We start from the raw sequence: 22,919 nt of genomic DNA, 5'->3' as shown, positions 1-22,919 counted from the left end.
ATGCAGTGAAAGTAGAACAAATAAGATCAAATTAAATTGTGTCTTATGTGTGATGACAGGGAAAAGTATTGAACACGCCCATTGGTGTTTATTTGTGTGTAATGACAACTTCAATGTCTCATGTATGGAGAAACTAGTCCCACATATTGCTCTGGTGTGATATGGCCCGTTTCCCCACACGCTTTTTTTTTTTTTTTTTTTTTTTTTTTTAAATGGCCCTTTACTTTCAGTTCTTTCCACTGATTTCTGATTGGACTAAAGCCAGGTGATTGACTTGGTCATTCTAGCAACTTTATTTTTTTTCTTTGAAGACAGTTGAGAGTTTCCGTGGCAGTGTGTTTTGGATCATTAGCCTGCTGAAATGTCCACTCCTGTTTCATTTTATTTTGCAAAGATAACAGCAGATGTTTGTCAAGAATGTCTCTGTACATTTGGTCATTCATCCTTCTTTCAATTATGAGTTTATCAGTAAGTACCATTTGCTGAAAAGCAGTCCTGAACGATCATGTTCCCACCTCTGTATTTGTATGGTGTTTTTCGGGTGACGTGCAGTGCCGTTTCCCCGCCAAATGTGATGTGCATTAATGGCATCCGAACAGTTAAATTTTGGTCTCATCCGACCAGACCATGTTCTCCCAGTATTTCACTGGCTTGTCCAAATGTTGTTTTGCAAAGATTAAATGAGGTTAACATGCTTTTTTTCCATCAAAGGGGTGTTCTGCGGTGAGAATGCATACAGGCCATACTGGTGGGCACAAATAAACTTAGACAACCATTTGCAATAAAATTCACACTGTGACTGAGCGGGAACTGAACCCATGCTGCCTGCACCAAAGTCAGGAGAGTGTCCCACTACACCATTAATGAGTATGCTATCATTATGTTTTGCAACAATTATTTTGCGGTGGTCTTGAGACAGCTCTATACTCTTCCTGAGCTGTGCCTTGACATCTTGGCAATGAGACCCTTTTGTTGGCTATCAATTAGGACAGAACCATTTTATATTCATTTGCATTGACAACGGGCTGGATTACCATTTGATTGATAGATTTCAGGTGTCCTGGGATGCCTTTTTGCACCTCCCTTTCTTCGTGTGCTCAATACTTTTTCCTTGTGTCATTTCAAAGTTTTACATAACTTATTTTGTGAATTTATTTGTATGTATGGATTACTTGGGTATTTCCCAAAATCTGGCAAAACTTAACGTTCAATAGAGTATTTGGACGTACATTTAGAATGAAACATGTTGACGTGCTATACGCTGAATATTCTACTGATGTAATTTGGACACTGGAACCTTAATTCGAATGACATCCCAAATGACCTCTCAACTGTCGATAAATATATTAAGGGGAACCTAGCTGAGTGGATCTTTTCACGTGAGGGGAAATTACTGTATTTGACCGACGACAGACCGCACCAGTGAGTAAGCCGTGCTCATTCTGTGTAGTGGTTTTTTTTTCCCCATACAGCAGTTGGGCCTGATTATACGCCGCAGCTATATACCTTGTGTACCAGTACGCTGTGAAATTAGGTATTCACACAAAGATTTTGTAAATTTTTATTTACAAATCTTGCTTCCAAACAGTGACTGTAACACGGCAGTAAAACCTTTTTTTTTTTTTTTTTTAATTAAAAACATACTAAAAATCATGCTTTACATGTTGGTAGACCTTGAAGATCCACTGGCAGACCTCAGAAAAGTGTGACCTTTGCATGCGGACAGTTTTTGTTAAAGATTTTAAATTAAATAAAAAATATATTTTGCGGCACGGTGCTGCTGTAGAGCGTTGGTCTCACAGTTCTGAGGACCAGGATTCATATCCCGGCCATGCGTGTTTGCATGTTCTCCCCATGTGTGTGGGTTTCCTCCAGCCACTCCGGTTTCCACCCACATCCCAAAAACCTGCATTAATTGGAGCTTCTGAATTGCCCCTAGGTGTGACTGAGTGCGACTGTTGTCTGTCTTCATGTTGCCTGTGATTGGCTGGCAATCAGTCTAGGGTGTACCATGTCTCCTGCCCGATGACAGCTGGGATTGGGTCCAGCACTCCCGTGACCCTCATGAAGATAAGTGGCTCTGAAAATGGATGGATGGATATATTCTGCGCTCGTGCTGCATTCTCTATCAGCACGCCAAAATCTAGCTCGGTCTACGATGCACATTTGAGGTAGCTTTGTCTTCTTCTATGCAGGCTTGAAGTAGATTCTTCTTCTTCTATGTGAGCTGAAGGTAAAGACTTTTTGTTGTACAACTTGGAGGCATCTGAGCATGCCCAAACCCAAGTGCTTTATAGGAACAAGCCATGTTTTAACCATTACATTCGAACAGGTTTTTGTTGTAATAAATGTAATAATTTTGTTTAAACTTAAAGCTGATAGCAATAAATAAATATTTTAGTGGCTTCATTAAATATGCCTCAGTGTTCACAGCGCTGGAAAAAGTAGCAACTTGTCATCCAGAAAATATACAATATATGAACAACATTTCACCAGAATCAAGGGTACTGTCTCAGAGCATAAACATATTTGAGTACACATGCATACAGAAACATACACAAGCAAACTCGCAGAATCACATCAGAAACTTCTCCCAAAAAAACTAAGAATACTGGCTATATTTCTCAGTTTGCAAGATGGAATTAATTCAGGTCACGTACAAAATTATTTCAAAAGTCAAAGGTTAAAAAAAATGAAACAAAAAAGTGTAAGATTATTGAATTCGGATTCATCAACAGAACAACAAAATAAAAATCTTTAAAGACGCTGAGAAACTTAGTGAACTTACTTTTGTCTGGGGCTGTTCCACTTTTAGGTCTGGAGGGTTTGCCAAAAGCTCATTTGCTAAATCCACAGCCAGTCGACATGCCTCGTTCTTGTATCCATGAGCATGCAGGGCCTCAGCACATGCAAACAGCACCTATTCCAAACAGCAGTATTTTAGGTCATCTATTTTTTGAATATTTTATAAAGTGGTGCCTTGACTTACAAGTTTAATTTGTTCTGTGAACACGACGTAGCTCAAATCACTCATTGTACATCAACATTTCCCATTGAAATGAACGGGAATGGCAATCTCTTTAATCCCCACATCCCTCCCAAAAAAACCCCCCAGCAATTTCGATGGTTTTTTTTAATAAGAATTTTATCATTCATGGTATTGTAGTGCAATAACACCTTGAAAGCCTGGTTTTTTTTAATAAGAATTTTATCATTCATGGTATTGTAGTGCAATAACACCTTGAAAGCCTGTGTTTCCAGTTTTAAAATATTTTTCCTGTATCATGCATTTTTTTTCCAACTACCGGAGACTGGACTGGAGAGAGAGAGAGAGAGAGAGAGAGAGAGAGAGAGACACACACCACACACACACACACACACACACACACACAAATTTTCTGAGCTGTTTCACCTCACGAGAGACGCGGGAGTGCTGGAGCCTATCCTACCTATCACCGGGCAGGAGGTGGAGTACACCCTGAATTGGTTGCCAGCCACTTACAGGGCACATAAAGAAAGACAACAGTTTCACTCACTATCACACCTTTGGGTAATTTAGAGTTTCCAATAAATGCATGTTTTTGGGATGTGGGAGGAAACTGGAGTGCCCAGTGAAAACCCATGCAGGCACAGAGAGAACATGCAAACTCCACACAGGCAGGGCCGAGATTTGAAACCCGGTCCTCAGAACTGTGAAGTCACGGCCCCTCCTGCCTGACATAAATCATTGTATTTTGCATACAATAAATTCAAGTCAAAAAATTAAGATTATTTTCATTGTCTCTCCTAGGGAATGTTGCTCAACTCACCTCCATGCGGCCCTCCTGATCTAATGGTTTGATGCCTGCAAATACATCTGGATTCTCTTGGTAGTTGTCAACCAGCTGTCGGTCAGTTCCGTCTTCCGAAGCAGGGCTCAAGTAGTAGACCTGATAGTCATCTTCAAACATAGCTACATCAATTGCATTAGCGGCTTCTGTTTCTTGTTGGGCGATTCCAAACACAGTGGGTGTACTATTGTCTGCTGCGATAGCAGCACTTGTTTTGGGAATCTTGATAGAAAATGAATTATTGCATGAACTGGCAAATGGCTGGTCGCTGTTAGATGAATCCACATCTTTGTTCTGTTCTGAGTCCGCCTCCTGTTCCTGCTGACCCTCTAATCTCATTGAAGTATCAATCAGAACCATGTCTGACTTTTTGAGAAGTAAATTGGGTGGCAGGGTTTCTACAGCATGACAGCCATCTACGACTTGGCTATGTTTAATGTCCAATGTCTTGGTCCTATTGCTGCTGTATGCATTACTGCATGACTCAGGAACCAGTGGACTCAGGATGGGAAACATCTCTGGTGTCGGGGGAAGAAATTCAAATGTGTTGCTTGCCTCAGCCCCCAAAGCCAGATTATGTCCATCATCTAGGCTGAGTTCAGATAGGTCTGGATCTAGAGAGCTATCTTCGCTGCTGGCTCTTTGCTTGGAATTTATATTTTTACATCCTCCTAAAATCCCCCCCTTCCCAAAGCCCTTGATCAGTTTCAGTTTCCCCCCAGAGGTACCACCTGGCCCTTTGTAGAAACACCTCCCACCTCCATCTTCTCGAGATAGTGAGAGACCCCCTCCCAGACGAACCAACATAGTTCCGCCTCCATTCACAGAAAAAGCCTTCTTTTTGGTTAACATTGTCTCCTTTGGTCTCACTACAACTTCTTCCTGAAAAAAATGACCACTTCCTGTTGCTTTACAATCTGGTCCTCCTGGTTCAGGAGTTTCCCCCATACCTCCTGCAGAAGCTCTTGCTGCTCTTTGTTGTTTAATTCCCCTCGGCCAGCAGAAGTTGGCAGTCTTCTTTTCAACACTGCAGTATGTGATGCCTTCCAAAGGGTAGGCCATCTGCCAGTTGAAATAACAGGACTCCACAGCAGGTTTAAAGCCCTGGAAAAGCTTCTCCAGGGACTTCCGATGTTGGCCACGCTTCACGATCTCGATAACTTTAAGGTGCCAGTTCTTCAGGTGATTTGCCAGTTCCAGCCGCCTACAAGAGAAGACAGTCTGTATTTTAAACAAAACTTCGTTTAAAATTAACTTTTAGATAGGGAGAAATGAGACAAAAATATTACATTTGTTGTGATGATCTCTGTCCAAGGGTTAACATTACTAAAACAACAGATCCAGAATATTTAACTTGTAACAGACTCAAAGGGATGCTGCCATCGAGATCGTGCCACATTACACTCAAGGAAACAGCCACAACTGTTGGAAAAATTGCAGTGCATTCCCACCCCGGCCGAGAAAAGAGCCATTTGTTGTGGAGAGCAACAAAGAGGATCTGAAGGAATTTATTTTTCCACATTGCCTTTGACATCACATGAATTGAAAAGGCAGAGCATCATCCCGTAGAAAACAGGAAATTCATTGTTTGGTATAAAGGTTAATCAGATGATGACCAAACTACCTATATACTATGTATCAATACACAATTGACTGGGTGAATAACTGAGAAGCAGTGGCCATCCAAGCTGTAGATGAAGTGGTTCAAGTTCCGCACCAGGTCCCTTATGCCGGCACGCATGTAGAGTTGTGCCAGTATTGCCATCCTGAGGACCAGGGATCCTGAGGCTGCTCTCAACCTGGCTGAGGTGGTACTTGAGGCCCTCACTCTGCTGGTATCACCCTTATTTCTGGGTGGTGGGTTGGCAGCAGTGCTGGTGGGTCTCAGGCCTGTACACTCTTCTTTTCGGGGGCACGCTGCATGAGTCAACGCCTTTCTCTCCTTCAGGTTGTGTGTCAGCAGCCTAGGTCTGGCCCGTATTCTCGCTTTGTTGTGGTCACTGAGCTACTGCTGTGGGGCAGGTGCCAATTTGGATCCCAGCATATCTGTGCTGGTTTCTGGTCTGGTTTTCTCCATGCCTCCCGACACTGTTATGTCAGTCCTCAAGTTATAATGCATCATACACTCAACTGTGTGGGGAAGGCAGGGTCAAGGTGGGGAAGACACTCGACCAGGTGTCAAAGCACTCCACCCTGCTCTCTGGCCGCCATGACTTTCTCCTGCAGAGTTTTAATGCACGACAAACTTTTGCACATTCTTGGGGTGCTGTCCCTGGAGGTGGGGCTAAAAGGCGAGCACCTGGGGGTCGGGCCTGCACCAGTGGGGTTTGGTTGGGCACAGCACGAAACGGTAACATGGGTCTCCCTTCCCATGGGTTCATCACCTGTGAGAGGGCTCATTGGGGTCAGGTGCAACATAAGATGGGCGGTAGCCAAAGTCAGAGACCTTTCTGGCAAGGAAAGAGCCTGAGCTGGTGTGTGAGGTCGAGAAGTTACGACTAGATATAGTCAGACTCCCCTCCATACACCGCTTGTGCTCTGGTACCGGTCTTGTTGAGAAGAGTTGGACTTTCTTTCACTCTGGAGTTATCCACAGTGAGAGGCACAGAGCAGGTGGGGAATACTTGTTGCCCTCCAGCTCGGCACCTCTATGTTGGGGTTTACTGTGGTGGATGAAAGGGTAGCCTCGCTCCGCCTGCGGGTGCGGGGACGGGTCCTGACAGTTGTTTGTGCTAAGCACCTTTTTGGAGTCCTTAGAGGGAGTGCTGGAGAGCTCTCCCTCAGGAGACTCCCATCGTTCTGCCGGAGGACTTCAATGCTCATGTGGGCAATGACAGCGAAACCTGGAAGCGCATGATTGGGAAGAACCTGCCCCCTTTTTGGAGTCCTTAGAGTGAGTGCTGGAGAGTGCGATCACCACCTGATAGTGAGTTTGGCCCAATGATGGGGGAAGATACCAGTCCAACGAGGCAGGCCCAAACATATTGTGAGGGTCTGCTGGCAATGTATGGAAGAGTCCCTTGTCAGAAGGAGTTTAAACTTCCACCTCCCAGAGAACTTTGCTCATGTTCAGGGGAGATGGGGGACATTGAGTCATAGTGGACCATGTTCTGCATATCCATTGGTCAGGCAGCTGACCGGAGCTGTGGTTGTAAGGAGCGTGTGTGTCGTAGTGACAATCCCCGCAGTTCCCAGCTAATGAGAACTGGCTGGCCAGGTGGATTGGCTCTTTGGCGGTTCTTTTTGTTTTTCTTTCGGCTTGTCCCGTTAGGGGTCGCCACAGCATGTTATATTTTTCCATCGAAGCCTATCTGTGCATCCTCCTTTTGAACAGCCACTGTCCTCATGTCCTCCCTCACAACATCCATCAATCTTTTCTTTGGTCTTCCTCTCACACTCTTTTGCCTGGCAGCTCCATCCTCAGTACCCTTCTACCAAAAGACTCACTCTTCTTCTTTTCCTTTCGGCTTGTCCCGTGAGGGGTCGCCACAGCATGTCATCTTTTTCCATTTTAGTCTACCTCCTGCATCTTCCTCTCTAACCCCAACTGCCCTCTTGTCCTCCCTCACCACATCCATAAACCTTCTCTTTGGTCTTCCTCTCACTCTTTTGCCTGGGAGCTCCATCCTCAGCACCCTACCACCAATATAATCACTCTCTCGCCTCTGAAAATGTCCAAACCATCGAAGTCTGCTCTCTCGAACCTTGTCAGCAAAATATCCAACTTTAGCTGTCCTTCGAATGAGCTCATTTCTAATCCTATCCAACCTGCTCACTCAGAGCGAGAACCTCAACATCTTAATTTCTGCCACCTCCAATTCTGCTTCCTGTTGTTTCTTCAGTGCCACCGTCTCTAATCCGTACATCATGGCCGGCCTCACCACTGTTTTGTAAACTTTGCCCTTCATCCTAGCAGAGACTCTTCAGTCACATAACACACTAGACACGTTTCGCCAGCTGTTCCAACCTGCTTGGACCCATTTCTTCATTTCCTTACCACAATCACCATTGCTCTGGATTGTTGACCCTAAATATTTGAAGTCGTCCACCCTCGCCATCTCTTCTCCCTGGAGTTTCACTCTTCCCCCTCCACCTTTCTCATTCATGTACATATATTCTGTTTTACTTCGGCTATTCTTCATTCCTCTCCTTTCCAGTGCATGTCTCCATCTTTCTAATTGTTCCTCTGCCTGCTCCCTGCTTGCACTGCATATCACAATATCATCTGCGAACATCATGGTCCAAGGGGATTCCAGTCTAACCTCATCTGTCAGCCTATCCATTACCACTGCAAACAGGAAGGGGCTCAGAGCTGATCCCTGATACAGTCTCACCTCCACCTTAAATTCCTCTGTCACACCTAAGGCACACCTCACCATTGTTCTGCTGCCATCATACATGTCCTGTACTATTCTAACATATTTCTCTGCCACACTTGACTTGTGCATGCAGTACCTCAGTTCCTCTCTTGGTACTCTGCCATAGGCTTTCTCTAGATCCACAAAGACAAAATGTAGCTCCTTCTGACCTTCTCTGTACTTTTCCACTAGCATCCTCAAGGCAAATAATGCATCTGTGGTACTCTTTCTAGGCATGAAACCATACTGTTGCTCCAGATACTTACTTCTGTCCTGAGTCTAGCCTCCACTACTCTTTCCCATAACTTCATTGTGTGGCTCATCAACTTGATTCCTCTATCGTTCCCACAGCTCTGAACATCCCCTTTGTTCTTAAAAATGGGAACTAGAACACTTTCCTCCATTCTTCAGGCATCTTTTCGCCTGCTAGTATTCTGTTGAATAAGTTGGTCAAAAACTCCACAGCCATTTCTCCAAAATGCTTCCATACCTCTACCGGTATGTCATCAGGACCAACTGCCTTTCAATTTTTCATCCTTTGTAGTGCCTTTCTGACTTCCCCATTAGTAATCATTGCCACTTCCTGGTCCTTCACACTTGCCTCTTCAACTCTCCCTTCTCTCTCATTTTCTTCATTCATCAACTTCTCAAAGTATTCATTCCATCTATTTAGCACACTACCGCCACCAGTCAACACTTTTCCATCTCTATCCTTAATCGCCCTTACCTGCTGCACATCCTTCCCATCTCTATCCCTCTGTCTGGCCAACCTGTAGAGATCCTTTTCTCCTTCTTTCGTGTCCAACCTGGTGTACATGTCTTCATATACCTCTTGTTTAGCCTTTGCCTCTCCTCAGTCCTCTCAGTATCCGACTTCTTCTTCGCTAATCTCTTTCCTTCTATGACTCCCTGTATTTTGGTGTTCCACCACCAAGTCTCCTTCTCCCCTTTCCTACCAAAAGACACACCAAGTACTCTCCTGCCTGTCTCTCGGCTTACCTTGGCTGTCGTTGTCCAGTCTTCCGGGAGCTTCTGCTGTCCATCGAGAGCCTGTCTCACCTCTTTCCGAAAGGCCGCACAACATTCTTCCTTTCTCAGCTTCCACCACATGGTTCTCTGCTCTACCTTTGTCTTCTTTATTTTCCTACCCACCACCAGAGTCATCCTACACACCACCATCCTATGCTGTGAAGATACACTCTCCCCTACCACTACTTTACAGTCAGTAATGTCCTTCAGATTACATCGTCTGCACAAAATATAATCCACCTGTGTGCTTCTACCTCCACTCTTGTAGGTCACTATATGTTCCTCCCTCTTCTGGACATAAGTGTTCACTACAGCCATGTCCATCCTTTTTGCAAAGTCCATCACCATCTGTCCCTCAAAGTTCCTTCCCTGGATGCCGTACTTATCCATCACTTCTTCATCGCCCCTGTTTCCTTTACCAATACGTCCATTACAATCTGCACCAATCACAACTCTCTCGCTGTCTGTGATGCTCAGAAGTACTTCGAGTTCCTTCCAGAATTTCTCTTTCAACTCCAGGTCACATCCTACCTGTGGCGCATAGCCCCTAACCACATTATACATAACACCCTCAATTTCAAACTTTAGTCTCATCACTCGATCTGATACTCTTTTCACCTCCAAGACATTCTTAGCCAGCTCTTCCTTTAAAATAACCCATACTCCATTTCTCTTCCCATCTACTCCGTGGTAGAATAATTTAAACGCTGCTCCTAAACTTCTAGCCTTACTACCTTTCCACCTGCTCTCTTGGATGCACAGAATATCAACCTTTCTCCTAATCATCATGTCAACCAACTCCTGAGCTTTTCCTGTCATAGTCCCAACATTCAAAGTCCCTACACTCAGTTGTAGGCTCTGTGCATTCCTCTTTTTCTTCTGACGATTGATCCGGTTTCCTCCTCTTCTTTATCTTCGACCCACAGTAGCTGAATTTCCACCGACGCCCTGCAGGTTAGCAGTGCCGGGGGCGGGCGTTGTTAACCCGGGCCACGACCGATCCGGTATGGGATTCTTTAGATGAACGCTCATATTTGTTTGGCACAGTTTTTACACAGGATGCCCTTCCTGACGCAACCCTCTGCATTTATCCGGGCTTGAGACCGGCCTACAGATTGCACTGGTTTGTGCCCCCATAGGGCTGCACCAAAAGACTCACTTTCTCGCCTCTAAACATGTCCAAACCATCGAAGTCTGCTCTCTCTCACCCCGTCTCCAAAACATCCACTTTTGGCTGTCCCTCTAATGACCTCATTTGTAATCCTATCCAACATGTTCATACCAAGCGAGATCCTCAACATCTTCATTTCTGCTACCTCAAGTTTTGCTTACTGTTGTTTCTTCAGAGCCACCGTCTCTAATCCGTACATCATGGCCGTCCTCACCACTGTTTTATAAACTTAGCCCTTGATCCTGGCGGATACTCTTATTACATAGAACACGAGACACCTTCTGCCAACTGTTTCACCCCGCTTGGACACGTTTCTTCACTTCCTTACCACACTCTCCATTGCTCTGTATTGTTGAGCCCAAGTATTTGAAGTTGTCCACCTTCGCTATCTCTTCTCCCTGGAGCTTCACTCTTCCACCTCCGCCCTTCACATTCATGCACATATATTCTGTTTTACTTTGGCTAATCTTCATTCTTCTCCTTTCCAGTGCGTACCTTCGTCTTTCTGTTTCTCCGCCTGTAGCCTGCTTTCACTGCAGATCACAATATCATCTGTGGACATCCTGGTCCAAGGGGAATCCAGTCTCACCTCATCTGTCAGCCTCTCCATTACTACCGCAAACAGTTGAAGCAAAAATGTGGCCCTGGGAAGAGTTTCGTGAGGCCATGCTTTCCCATGAAGAAGTAGAGTCTGGGTTATCTGAGGCAGGCTATCCTATCGCCACCATGGCGATCCAATCCTCGGCGACAGAAACTAGCTCATGGGACATGGAATTTCACCTCTCTGGCAGGCGATGAGCTCGAGCTGGTGCGTGACATCTAGACGTTCCTAATCGATATACTCGGACTTACCTCTATGCACCACTTGGGCTCTGGCACCACTCGTCTTAAGAGGGGTTGGACTCTGTTCCACTCTGGAGTTACCCACGGTGAGAGGCGCCAAGCAGGTGTGGGTATACTTACTGCCCCCCGGCTCGGCACCTATACGTTTGGGTTTACCATGGTGGATGAGAGGGTAGCCTCCCTCTGCTTTTGGGTGGGGGGACGGGTCCTGACTGTTGTTTGTGCCTATGCACCAAATGGTAGTTCAGAATACCCACCCTTTTTGGAGTCCTCAGAGGGAGTGGTGGAAAGTGCTTCCTCTGGGTACTCGACCATTCTGCTGGGGGACTTCAATTCCCACGTACGCAATGACAGTGTGACCTGGAATGGTGTGATTGTGAAGAACCCCAAACCCCCCACGATCAGAAGCCGAGTGGTGTTCTGCTACTGACTTTTGTGCTCATCACGGATTGTCCACAACAAAAACCATGTTCAGGCATAGGGTGTGCACATGTGCACGTGACATCAGGACAGCCTAGGTTGCATTTAGATGATCGAATTTTTGGTTGTGTCATCAAACGTGCAGCAGCAATTCTTGGACAGTCGGGTGAAGATAAGGGTGGAGCTGCCAAATGATCACCACCTTCTCCAAGTCAACGAAACCAATATCGAGTTGTTGGGCAAATGCCCTTATTCATCGTGACTTCTCAATTGCCAGCACCAGAACTAAATTTCTTACCCACCTCGGTGGCGCAGACAAAAGGTGAACATTTTCTTGGATATACCTACAACTACTATAGTTACTACGCAGGTTGAGTAAGGGAAAAGAACACCCACACAGTGGTTTTCAATGCTGATATCTGTAAATTTTCCCACATGACAAGGCAACAGACACACAGCAAAGACTGTGTGCGGCAAGTTATGATGCAACTTGAGTCAGGTGCACACAATATATGGGAATGCTTCCTGCATCCTGTGAAAAAGCTTGTGGCATTGCACTGAAACATATATTTATATTATGTACAGTTATAAAGACATTCATTATGATATTGCATCACATCAAGCCAATGGCCAATTACTCTTTTTCTCTTCTACAGTTGCTACTTGGATGCTCGTCATCGTCACTGTTTAAACGTCCTGATCAGATCAAACATATGGTTTGACAATTCCAAGTAGAGTTGGAAGCTCCTGTATGTCAAAAACCTCCTCCACATATTCCAACACGTTGCTGCCCATTGCATACAGCTTGGCCTTGTCAACTAGGCTGGTGGCGATTCACAAGGCCTGCAGAGGGCATCCTTCAGCGGCTGCTGCACAGAAGCCTTCCAAAGCACACATCAACACATTTAGCACCCCTGACTTACGGATTACGCTACTCCCCCAACTATTGCTTTTTTGTTAGTAGCTGTATACACACTTACATGTCATTTGGAACCCACAAAGCTCTTGTCGTTTGCACCTGTGCAATCCATTTTTCACGACGAACCGGATTTTTGGAAAAGTATGAAGAGCGAATCCATCCTCCCGAGGGTTCAAGCAATATCCAGCAATGCAACAAGCCGGCATTTTGGCTAACACGAAGGAACAACGACCTATCTTCCCGCAGGTAAAACTAATAGAAAGAAATGAGTCCGCTTGAGCGCGCTACTGCCTCCAATGTCACTTCCTGCTTCATGTCGAAAACAAATCCCTCAAGAGGATTTTCATGGCGGATGTTACAAAAAGGCATATAGCCAAAACGTCTTCTGTTTGGGGTCAGTCAGGATCACCAAAATTATTTAATTTTCTTAAATGCCACACCAATGTGGGAGAATTTGATATTATTTTTTTTCCGAGGTCAAAAGTTTATATACAATTCCTCAGTATCGAGCAGCATTTATTTTGAACTGCATGACTCAGGTCTAACTTTTTGGCCCATTCCTACTGACAGAAAGAGTATAACTGAGTCCGGTTTGTCGGTTGACTTGGCCACAAATTTTTGATGGGATTTAGATCAGGGCTTTGTGATGACCACTTTAAGACACTGACTTTGTCATCATCAGTCACTTTTAGATCATTTTGGCAATATACTTCGGGTCATTGTCCATTGTCCATAAGAGACACATGACGACATGTACACCAGGTTGGACACGAAAGAAGGAGAAAAGGATCTCTACAGGTCGGCCAGAAAAGAGATAGAGATGGGAAGGATGTGGAGAGGGTAAGGGTGATTAAGGATAGAGATGGAAATGTGTTGACTGGTGCTGGTAATGTGCTCAATGGATGGCAAGAATACTGTGAGAAGTCAAAGAAAATGAGAGAGAAGGAAGAGTAGAAGAGGCAAGTGTGAAGGACCAGGAAGTGGCAATGATTAGTAAGGGGGAAGTTAGAAAGCCATTAAAGAGGATGAAAAACCGAAAGGCAGTTGGTCCTGACGAAATACCCTTGGAAGCAAATTGGAGAGGTGGCTGTGGAGTTTTTGACCACTTATTCAACAGAATGCCAGTGGGCAAGAAGATGCCTGAAGAATGGAGGAAAAGTGTGAACAAAGGCGATTTGTGGGAACTATAGAGGAATAAAATTCATGAGCCACACAATTAAGTTTTGGGAAAGAGTAGTGGAGGTTAGACTCAGGACAGAAGTATCTGCAAGCAACAGTATGGTTTCATGCCTAGAAAGAGTACCACAGATGCACTATCGGCCTTGACGATGCTAGTGGAAAAGTACAGAGAAGGTCAGAAGGAGTTAGATGATGTCTTTGTGGATGTAGAGAAAGCCTATGACAGAGTACCAAGAGAGGAACTGTGGTACTGCATGTGTACGTTAGAATAGTACAGGACATGTATGAGGGCAGCAGAACAGTGGTGTGGTGTGCTTTAGGTATGACAGAAGAAAGTAAGGTGGAGGTGGGACTGCATCAGGGATAGGCTCTGAGCCCCTTCCTGTTTGCTGTGGTAATGGATGGGCTGACAGATGAGGTTAGACTGGAATCCCCTTGGCCCATGATGTTCGCAGATAACATTGTGATCTGCAGTGAAAGCAGGGAGCAGGTGGAGGAATAATTAGAAAAATGGAGGCATGTACTGGAAAGGAGAGGAATGAAGATTAGCCGAAGTAAAACAATGCATGTGTGTGAATGAAAGGGGTGGAGGGGGAAGAGTGAGGCTCCAGGGAGAAAAGATAGCGACGGTGGACGACTTCAAATACTTGGGGTTAAATAATCCAGAGCAATGGTGAGTGTGGTAAGGAAGTAAAGAAAAGTGGGTCCAAGCAGGTGGGAACAGCTGGTGGAAGGTGTCTGGTGTGTTATGTGACAGAAGAGTCTCTGCTAGGTTGAACGGCAAAGTTTATAAAACAGTGGTGAGGCCGGCTATGATGTACGGATTAGTGACGGTGGCACTGAAGAGACAACAGGAAGCAGAGCTGGAAGTGGCAGAAACAAAGATGTTGAGGTTCTCGCTAGGAGTGAGCCGGTTGGATCGGATTAGAAATGAGCTCATTAGAGGGACAGCCAAAGTTGGATGTTTTGGAGACGAGGTTTGAGAGAGCAGATTTCAATGGTTTGGACATGTGGAGATGCAAGAGAGTGAGTATATTGGTCGAAGGGTGCTGAGGATGGAGCTGCCAAGCAAAAGAGCAAGAGGAAGACCATAGAGAAGGTTGATGGATATTGTGACATGAGGGCAGTTGGTGTTAAGAGAGGAAGATGCAGGAGATAGGCTTAGATGGAAAAAGATGACACGGTGTGGCGACCCCTAAAGGGACAAGTAGATAAAAAAATTGTCCATTTAGAAGACCCATTTGCACCTATGTTTTAACTTCCTGGCTGATGTCTTGAAATGTTGCCTTAATGTCTCCATGTAATGTTCTTTCTTAATGATGGAATCTATTTTATGAAGAGCTTCAATTCCTGCTGCAGAAATACAGCCCCACAACATGATGCTTCCACCTCCATGCTTCACAGTTGGTATGATGTTCTCAGGTCAACAAGTTTTCCCCTTTTTTTCCTCAAGATGTAACATTGGTCATTAAGTCCAAACGGGTCAACTGTTGTTTCCTGAGCCCACCATGTCTCCAGAAGTTAAGAGTTTTTGTCTTGGTGTCTTTTTGCAAACTGTAATGTTTTTTTTGTTGTTTCTTTGAGAGAAATGGGACCCCACTGTGGAGCAGCTGTGGAGTGCTAGCCTCACAGTTCTCAGGACAGGGATTGAAATCCCGGCCCGCCTGTGTGGGGTTTTCATGTTAGTCCCGTGCCGACGTGGTTTTTTTTCTAGGCACTCCATTTTCCTCCCAAATCCCAAAAACATGCATTCATTGGAGACTTTAAATTGCCCCGAGGCGTGTTTGTGACTGCAACTGTTGTCTGTCTCCATGTGCCCTGCGATTGGTTAGTAACCAGTTCAGGGTGTCTCCCGCCTCCAGCCCGATGGCAGCTATGATAGGCTCAAGCAATCCCGCGACCCTCATGAGGGATACGGGGCTCAGGAAATGGATGGATGTTTGAATAGATGAACATGGCAACTTCAAGCATCTAAAAATTGCACCCAAGGATGAGTCAAACTTGTGGCACTCCATGATTTTGATAATGATTGATGATGATTCCTGGCCTTTTTTTGTTCCCCATAATTTCAAACAAGGAAGTGTTTCAGGTATGTGCTTAAATACACCCCCCCAGATGTGCCATCAATTAACTCATGTCAGTTAACCTAGGCTTGAGGATAACCAAATCAATGCCTTGTTGTGGGCATGACAAAGCACTGACCTGAATCCCATTGAAAATTTGTGGGCAGATCTGACAAGGTGTGTGAGCAAAGCAACTGACAAAACTGAAACAGTTACACCAGGTCTGTTGGGAGGAATCCGCCAGGATTCCAACAAATCTGATTTGACTTCAGACAGTGAGACTAAAAATGCGTGTGCTGTTGAACATGTGAAAGTCAACTTCTGGCTTTAACTGTATATAATCCAATATTTTTCAATTAAAATGATGTTGATGTAAAAAAAATCTGACCTGCAAGGGCTCATAGTTGGGTCTAGCACTGCTAACTTCCACAGTATCACTATTTCATCACACATGCTGGCACAGGCATGTGCGGCTACCTCCGATTGGCAGTTGCTCCGTGCAGTGTGCCCACTGGCACTGCTGTGGGATGCAGACGTTCTAACACTGTACCACCAGCTGATTATCTGAAAAACACAAACAAATCAGATGTGAAGTGTGAAACAAGACTGACAAAAACAATAAATGATTTGTTTAGCTCTCAAGAAATATAAAAAAAAGGATCCATCAAGTATGACAATTGTGGGTAGGACACTGAGTTGTGAAAACACTTCAGGAGTCCAGAAGATAATTCTGTTTTTCTTCCTCTACTTCCATCGCTCTTTGTTTCACTTTTTGTGTCTATTTTTAATTTTTGAGAGGGGAGTTGTTTTCGAGGCTTCATGGGGATCTTGCACGCACTTCACGTTTTATGCACAGTGACGTGGCTGCGAGGCGGGAGAACATGGGAAGTTTTGGTGAGCTCTCCAGTGTTTAACTCAGTTTCTGTTGACCCGGCGTTAAAATCAATCACTAAATACAACATTTATCCACCTACATTGGACATCCTTGAACGCACCTCGTCTTATGTACGGCGACGTGCCTGCCTATGCTAAATCAATAGCGCAATATAGCGTTTATCATCTGAAATATCAATGTTTGAGTATCCTTGCGTATTTTCCTGACTATTTCTTGTGCTATTTTCAATTTTGTGTGACAGGCTGCAGGACATGGGAAGTTTTGGTGAGCTCTCTGGCGCTTAACCCAGTTTCTGTTGACCCGGTGCTAAAAGCGATCACCAAATACATTTATCCACCTACATTGGAATGTGTGTGTATCTTTTACCACTTTTTTGACTGTTTCTTGTGTTCTTTCAACTAAACACTTTTTTAAATTACTCAACTGGACTCAGGATGCCTTCGCTACCGAATTAGCTTACTCGCCAATGTTGTTGCCATATTTCAATATTTTCCAATACCATCTAACCATTACATGAGAGCTTCACGCAAATTAATAACCATCAAGATGCCTCCCTTTTCAATTAAAGTCTATAATGGACTGGTGCAGAGGGTGTCAATTTTTGATACGAAGATCCACCTTCTTCAAATGTTGTGAATGGACAGTCGAGAAATGAAACAACTCTAGTGATGTCTCATAATGATGAGCAGAGGTGTGCTAACAAAACAGTCACTTAGCTCAACAAGGAGTACAGACGTGGAATGAAGACTCAATAACAGATTATCATACAATTCTCCCTGGAATTCATAGGGAGCAATGCCCAAAGATATGGGAACCCTAAAAGGGAGGTCAAAACCACAGCGTATTCCCAAGGAATCCGGCCGGGTGGCCTAAGCTGTGGGCCACCTCATCCACAAGTGAACGGACATGCATGTTCACTACGGTGAAGAGCATGAAAAAAGGTGAGCCAATGGAAAACATTGACACTATACTTAGAAATAAATTTGAGCCACTTTTACAAGACCCAAGGGAAGAATGTTCATCACTTAAAGGTATGAAATTGATTAATACAAGAAAAAATTGGGATCCCAATGGTAATAGTTGGTGATGCAGCTGTCAAGGATGTGAAATTTTTTTGCAGTGAGAAAAACACCAAAGTACTATGTTTTACCAATGACACGGTGACCTCTCAAAAAATCCTTGAGCTCTCACTGTTACACAGTGGGGCTTGGATGTTCCCAAGCGGCAATCAGAGGTACTGAAGCGAGATTTCATTGATCTCCGGACAACCTCCACTTGTAAGATTTGGAGATGAACGTTTCTTCAGGCTGAGTGAATTAAATAAGTGGTTAAGCAAAGTGTGTACGGCACTATCTGTGAGTTTCATTTCTTCACTTTTTGGGAGCGCAGACATCGTCACAAGGCAGACGGTTTCTGTCTAAATAGACAAGGAGTTAAGGTATTGGCTGCTAAGATTTTTTTAACCCAAAAAGAAAATGATGGAAATGTGTACATAACTAAAAGACAAAACGATGAAGCTGTTCCCAAACAATCAGAGGAACAAGAGATAGGGCAAAACAGGGGGCAGACAGACTCAGAGTCATCCAAACAATGAGAGGAGCAAATTCTCAAGGGTCAGTCTTTGGACGCTCGTATACAGCATCTATATGCTACCCTTGGTCAACAAGGAGTACAGAATCTGCCACACAACTCTGCCCCTGTTGAAGTGTAATCAATGTCGCTGCTGCTTCGTGTTCGGGCGAGGCATACTGGAAAACTTGCATCATGGCACATACGAAGGAGGCCCAGGAGTGGCACGTTACGGAGTTACGACTCCACTCTGCTGTGGCCCATGCCTCTGCTCTTCCCGTCAGGTGGGATATGACAAAGGCAATTCGTGCACGGTCCGTCGGGAAGGCGGAAGCCTCTAGCTCGAAGTGGAGGTCGCACTGGGTGAGGAAGGGTTTGACGTTCCCTGTGTCGCCGGAAAAGCGTTCAGACCGGGAGAGAGGTGTGGCCCCGAACCGCTGAAACTCCGTGAATGGCGGGGGAGTCGGAACGGACGGACAGAGGTAGGACATGACGTTAGCGGCGCTAGCCTTAGATGCTAGCCATGGCTCGAATCGGGCACAGATCTCGAGAAGTCTCTGGTTGGTAACCTGAAGAGTAGTCTCCTGCTCAGCCAGGCATCTGCACTGGATCTGTAGAGACCAAAATGCACGACTCTGTAAACAAGGAGGCAGTTAAAGGAAGGTCTTTATTCGTTCCAAGGTCATATCCCGGAGAGTCAGTCAGAGAGAGCAGCAGTATCAAGAGTGTCAAGGGGAGGCGGAGGTCGGTACACAGGGGTTCAGGATCAGGACCAAGGAAGTGCGGGACCGAGGCATGGATGGCAACGATCTGGCAAAGCCAGACCGTCCGCAGGGTCCTATATATACTAGGGTTAATTATCCCAGATGAGGCGCAGGTGTGCAGGGGACCTGCACCGCCAGGGCTGCGACCGGAAGGACCATGACAAACATACATAGAGTGAAGGTTGGTATGTGTCAAGCAGACTAGGGAAATTTTTCCTCCATGCTTTTACCTCAAGTAGACTTGATCACTATAAAGGTCTTCTGACTGGACTCCCCAAACAGAGCATTAAACAACTACTGCTCATTCAGAATGCTGCAGCTCGTGTTCTGACCAGAACAAAGAGGTCAGAGCACATCAGAATCAGATTTAATAGACAAGTGTGTAAAAACACACAAGGAATTTTTCTCCAGCAGTCGGTGCTGCCCTGCTACGACATACAGAACAAGGAACAACATCAAAACAAGAACAAAGAATAAGAGACATTTCTGTTTTTAGGGAGTATTCCTGATAAGATGTGCAAAATGTAAAATCTGTACAAATAAGTGTATTAATGTCAATTGTGCAAAGGGAGCGCTTTAAAGTGACAAATCGTATATATTAAAAAATAATAATGATAAAAAGAAGAAGAAACAATATATATTACTAATACTGATTGGACCAGCAGGATGTGAGTGAATGTCCAAACATGGCACAAGGCAGAGAGCGCAGAATGTCCCCATCCCACCATTGTGACAACACTGTTCCACAATTATTGGCACCCTTAACAATTCCCAGGAAATAAATATAATAGAAGCATTTCTGTCATTTCTACAGTAGTTTACAACATTTACCAGAGTATGTAGGAACATTTAATTAGTAATCCATCAGTTCCTGTTTCCCTGGGGTATAAATATGACATGACACAGAGGCCATTTTTCGTATCCACTCTTAAACACGGGAAAGACAAAGGAACACAGCATACAAGTGAAGGAGATGTGCGTCGACCTTCACACGTCAGGCAGAGGCTACAAGAAGATTGCCACTCAAGTGCAACTGCCCATATCCACTGTGAGAGGAATAATTAAGAAGTTCAAAACAACTGGAACAGCGGTAAACAAGCCTGGACGAGGACCCATGTTTATTTTCCCACCATGGACAGTGAAGAGGATGGTAAGAGAAATCAAAAGATCTCCAAAGCTCACTGTTACAGAATTCCAACAAATGGAAGCATCCTGGGGTCACAAAGTCTCCAAATCAACCATCACGCGCTCTCTACACCCCAACAAGCTGTTTGGGAGGCATGCACAGAGAAAACCTTTCAAAACTCAAATCATAAACGCAGACATCTGGAGTTTGCCAAGCGGTATTGGGGCTTCAACTGGGACTGTGTGCTTTGGTCAGATGAGACCAAGATTGAGCTTTTTGGTGGGTCTGGCGTGCCAGGAAAGATGCGGATGCTGAAAAGCACCTCATACCCACTGTGAAGTATGGGGGTGGGTCAGTGATGCTCTGGGGCTGTTTCGCTTCCAAAGGCCCTGGGAACCTTGTTAGGGTGCACAGCAACATGAATGCTTCGAAATACCAGGACATTTTAAATCAAAACCTGTTGCCCTCTGCCTGAAAGCTGAAGATGGGTCGTCACTGGGTCTTTCAGCAAGACAATGACCCTAAACATATGGCCAAATCTACAAAGAAATGGTTCACCAGACACAAAATCAAGCTCCTCCCATGGCCATCTCAGTCCCCAGACCTCAACCGCATTGAAAACCTGTGGGGTGAGCTGAAGAGGAGAGGACCCAGGTCTCTGGATAATTTAGAGAGATTCTCCAAAAAGGAATGGCTGAAGATCCCTCTTTCTGTCTTTTCCCATCTTGTGAAACATTATAGGAGAAGATTAGGTGCTGTTTTGTTGGCAAAAGGGGGTTGTACGAAGTATTAACACACACAATTTCTTTATGTGGGATTTTCCCCCCATTGAATCGAAGGGTGGATTTTTCTTTTTTTTTTTCTTTAAGGTCCCATATTATTGAGAAGAAAAAAAATTAGAAGCTAAAAAAAAAACATTTTAACCAGGGGTGCCAATAATTATGGAGGGCACTGTATATATGAATTTGAATGATACTGATGAATTCTTTGTGATACAATTGTATTAAAATAAGAAAAACAAAAATCACACATTGAGACCATCTGAGGGGAAAAAATGAACGAACTTCAGGGGACAAAAAACAAGGTATAAGGATGACCAAAAATAGTAATTAAAAGATGAACCTGTTCATATGTTAGACATTGCTCAGTGAGGATCTCCAGAAGCGGTGCAGCATTGCTATCTCGTCTCTTGAACATCTCCCTGACAATAGATAGAAGGTTCCAGATGCCCTCGGGCTCTCGGCCTCGTAAAGGTCTTAGGAGACAGGCCCATTCAGCAGCAGCTGGTGGCTCAGTGGATGACAGATACATGGAATTTACATCACTGAGGACATGAAGACACACACACACAGACACACACACACACACACAAAATTAACAACAAAGTAAACAAGGCTCACGATCAAAGCTTGTTTCATTGTGATTACAGGAGCAATAACGTGAGAGGGTGATGGACATGACTGGGAGCAACTGGCCCACAAAACCTGAACACCATTGTGCTTTGCACTATTGAACTTCTGTTCATCACAAATTCTCCAATGTGGACCTATTTAATCATCATGATCAGATATTATAGATACAGTTTGTGGTCCCTTTCATCGGACTTTCAACGAATTCTTCAATGTGGGTAACAAGAGGTGCAGAGCAAGCTGACACATGAGGCCTCCCTTGTGGTGTAATGGCTGTAGTGGTGGGGTGGATGTCAGTCAGAGCTGGGAAACCTAAATGTATTGTGTGGGTCGGCTAGAAATGTCTGGCAGGTTGTTTCAGCTCCTTGCTAGAGGAGAACTTTAACAAAGGTGAGGGACAAAGGGCCTCTTGTTGTTCTACCAACAACACCCACATTGCATGATGTGATGCATTACTGATGTGGCAAAACTGTTTTTGCACATACAGTGAATAAAGTAAGTATTTGAACACCCTGCTATATTGCAAGTTCTCCCACTTAGAAATCATGGAGGGGACTGAATTTTTCATTGTAGGTGCATGTCCGCTGTGAGAGACAATCTAAAAAAAAAATCCAGAAATCACAATTAATGATTTATACAATTTATTTGTGTGATACAACTGCAAATAAGTATTTGAACACCTATCAGCTAGAAGTCTGACCCCCAAAGACCTGTTAGTCCGCCTTTAAAGTGCACCTCCAATCCATGTTTAATCGGGAATCTTATGCACCTGTGTGAGGTTGTCAGCTGGATAAAGACAGGGAGCTCCACTTCGCCTCTGAGTATTCTCGGTTATCAAGGTCATTTCATTCTCAGAGCATTGATTTAAATTGCAACCAGACTGTGATGTGCACTTTAATTCAAAATTTTTCACATGTATTTGACTATTGTTTGAGATGGGAACCTAAAATGAAGAATTAATGAGAATCGGTTCTAAAGTTCATGATTCAATGGAATCGTTCACTGAATTTTGAAGCGATTCTCTATTAGAATAATGCCATCATGACAGAATGTATAATAGACATCCCCAAAGTTGACCTCAAAATTCTGAAAACACTTCTACTCATATATAAAATCAATGATTTTGCTTATACCCATATGATGAAAAGATGAAGCATTAGCAAATAATTATTCTGAAGTTAAGCACGTTTTTGGAACACAATTTTTTTTTTTCGGGTGCTCTTACCAAAGCAAAGCAATTTTTTTTTTTAAATGGCACATTTCATACACAAGGTAACTCAATGTGCTTTACATGCTCTGCACTCCACTCTTTGACCTGACACACTCAATCTCAGAGCTCGACTG

General features: G+C 44.4%; 1 protein-coding gene across 6 annotated transcripts in view; it reads right to left on the bottom strand.

Moving 5' to 3' along the window:
• Window positions 1–22,919, bottom strand: part of zswim8 (zinc finger, SWIM-type containing 8) — a 226,335-nt gene that overhangs the window by 111,930 nt on the left and 91,486 nt on the right. For all 6 annotated transcript variants that reach the window (XM_061837433.1, XM_061837430.1, XM_061837428.1 and 3 more), the window contains 4 exons: window positions 21,289–21,490; window positions 16,201–16,376; window positions 3,810–5,034; window positions 2,789–2,920 (listed from right to left, as the gene is read on the bottom strand). In XM_061837433.1, coding sequence (XP_061693417.1) covers window positions 2,789–2,920; window positions 3,810–5,034; window positions 16,201–16,376; window positions 21,289–21,490 — 1,735 coding nt within the window. The remainder of the gene's footprint in view (window positions 1–2,788; window positions 2,921–3,809; window positions 5,035–16,200; window positions 16,377–21,288; window positions 21,491–22,919) is intronic.

The sequence above is a fragment of the Syngnathoides biaculeatus genome, chromosome 12 (assembly GCF_019802595.1).
Source record: "Syngnathoides biaculeatus isolate LvHL_M chromosome 12, ASM1980259v1, whole genome shotgun sequence".
Taxonomy (NCBI): Eukaryota; Metazoa; Chordata; class Actinopteri; order Syngnathiformes; family Syngnathidae; genus Syngnathoides; species Syngnathoides biaculeatus.
Note: the sequence above shows the minus strand (reverse complement) of the source record. Positions and strands in the feature narration are given on the sequence as shown.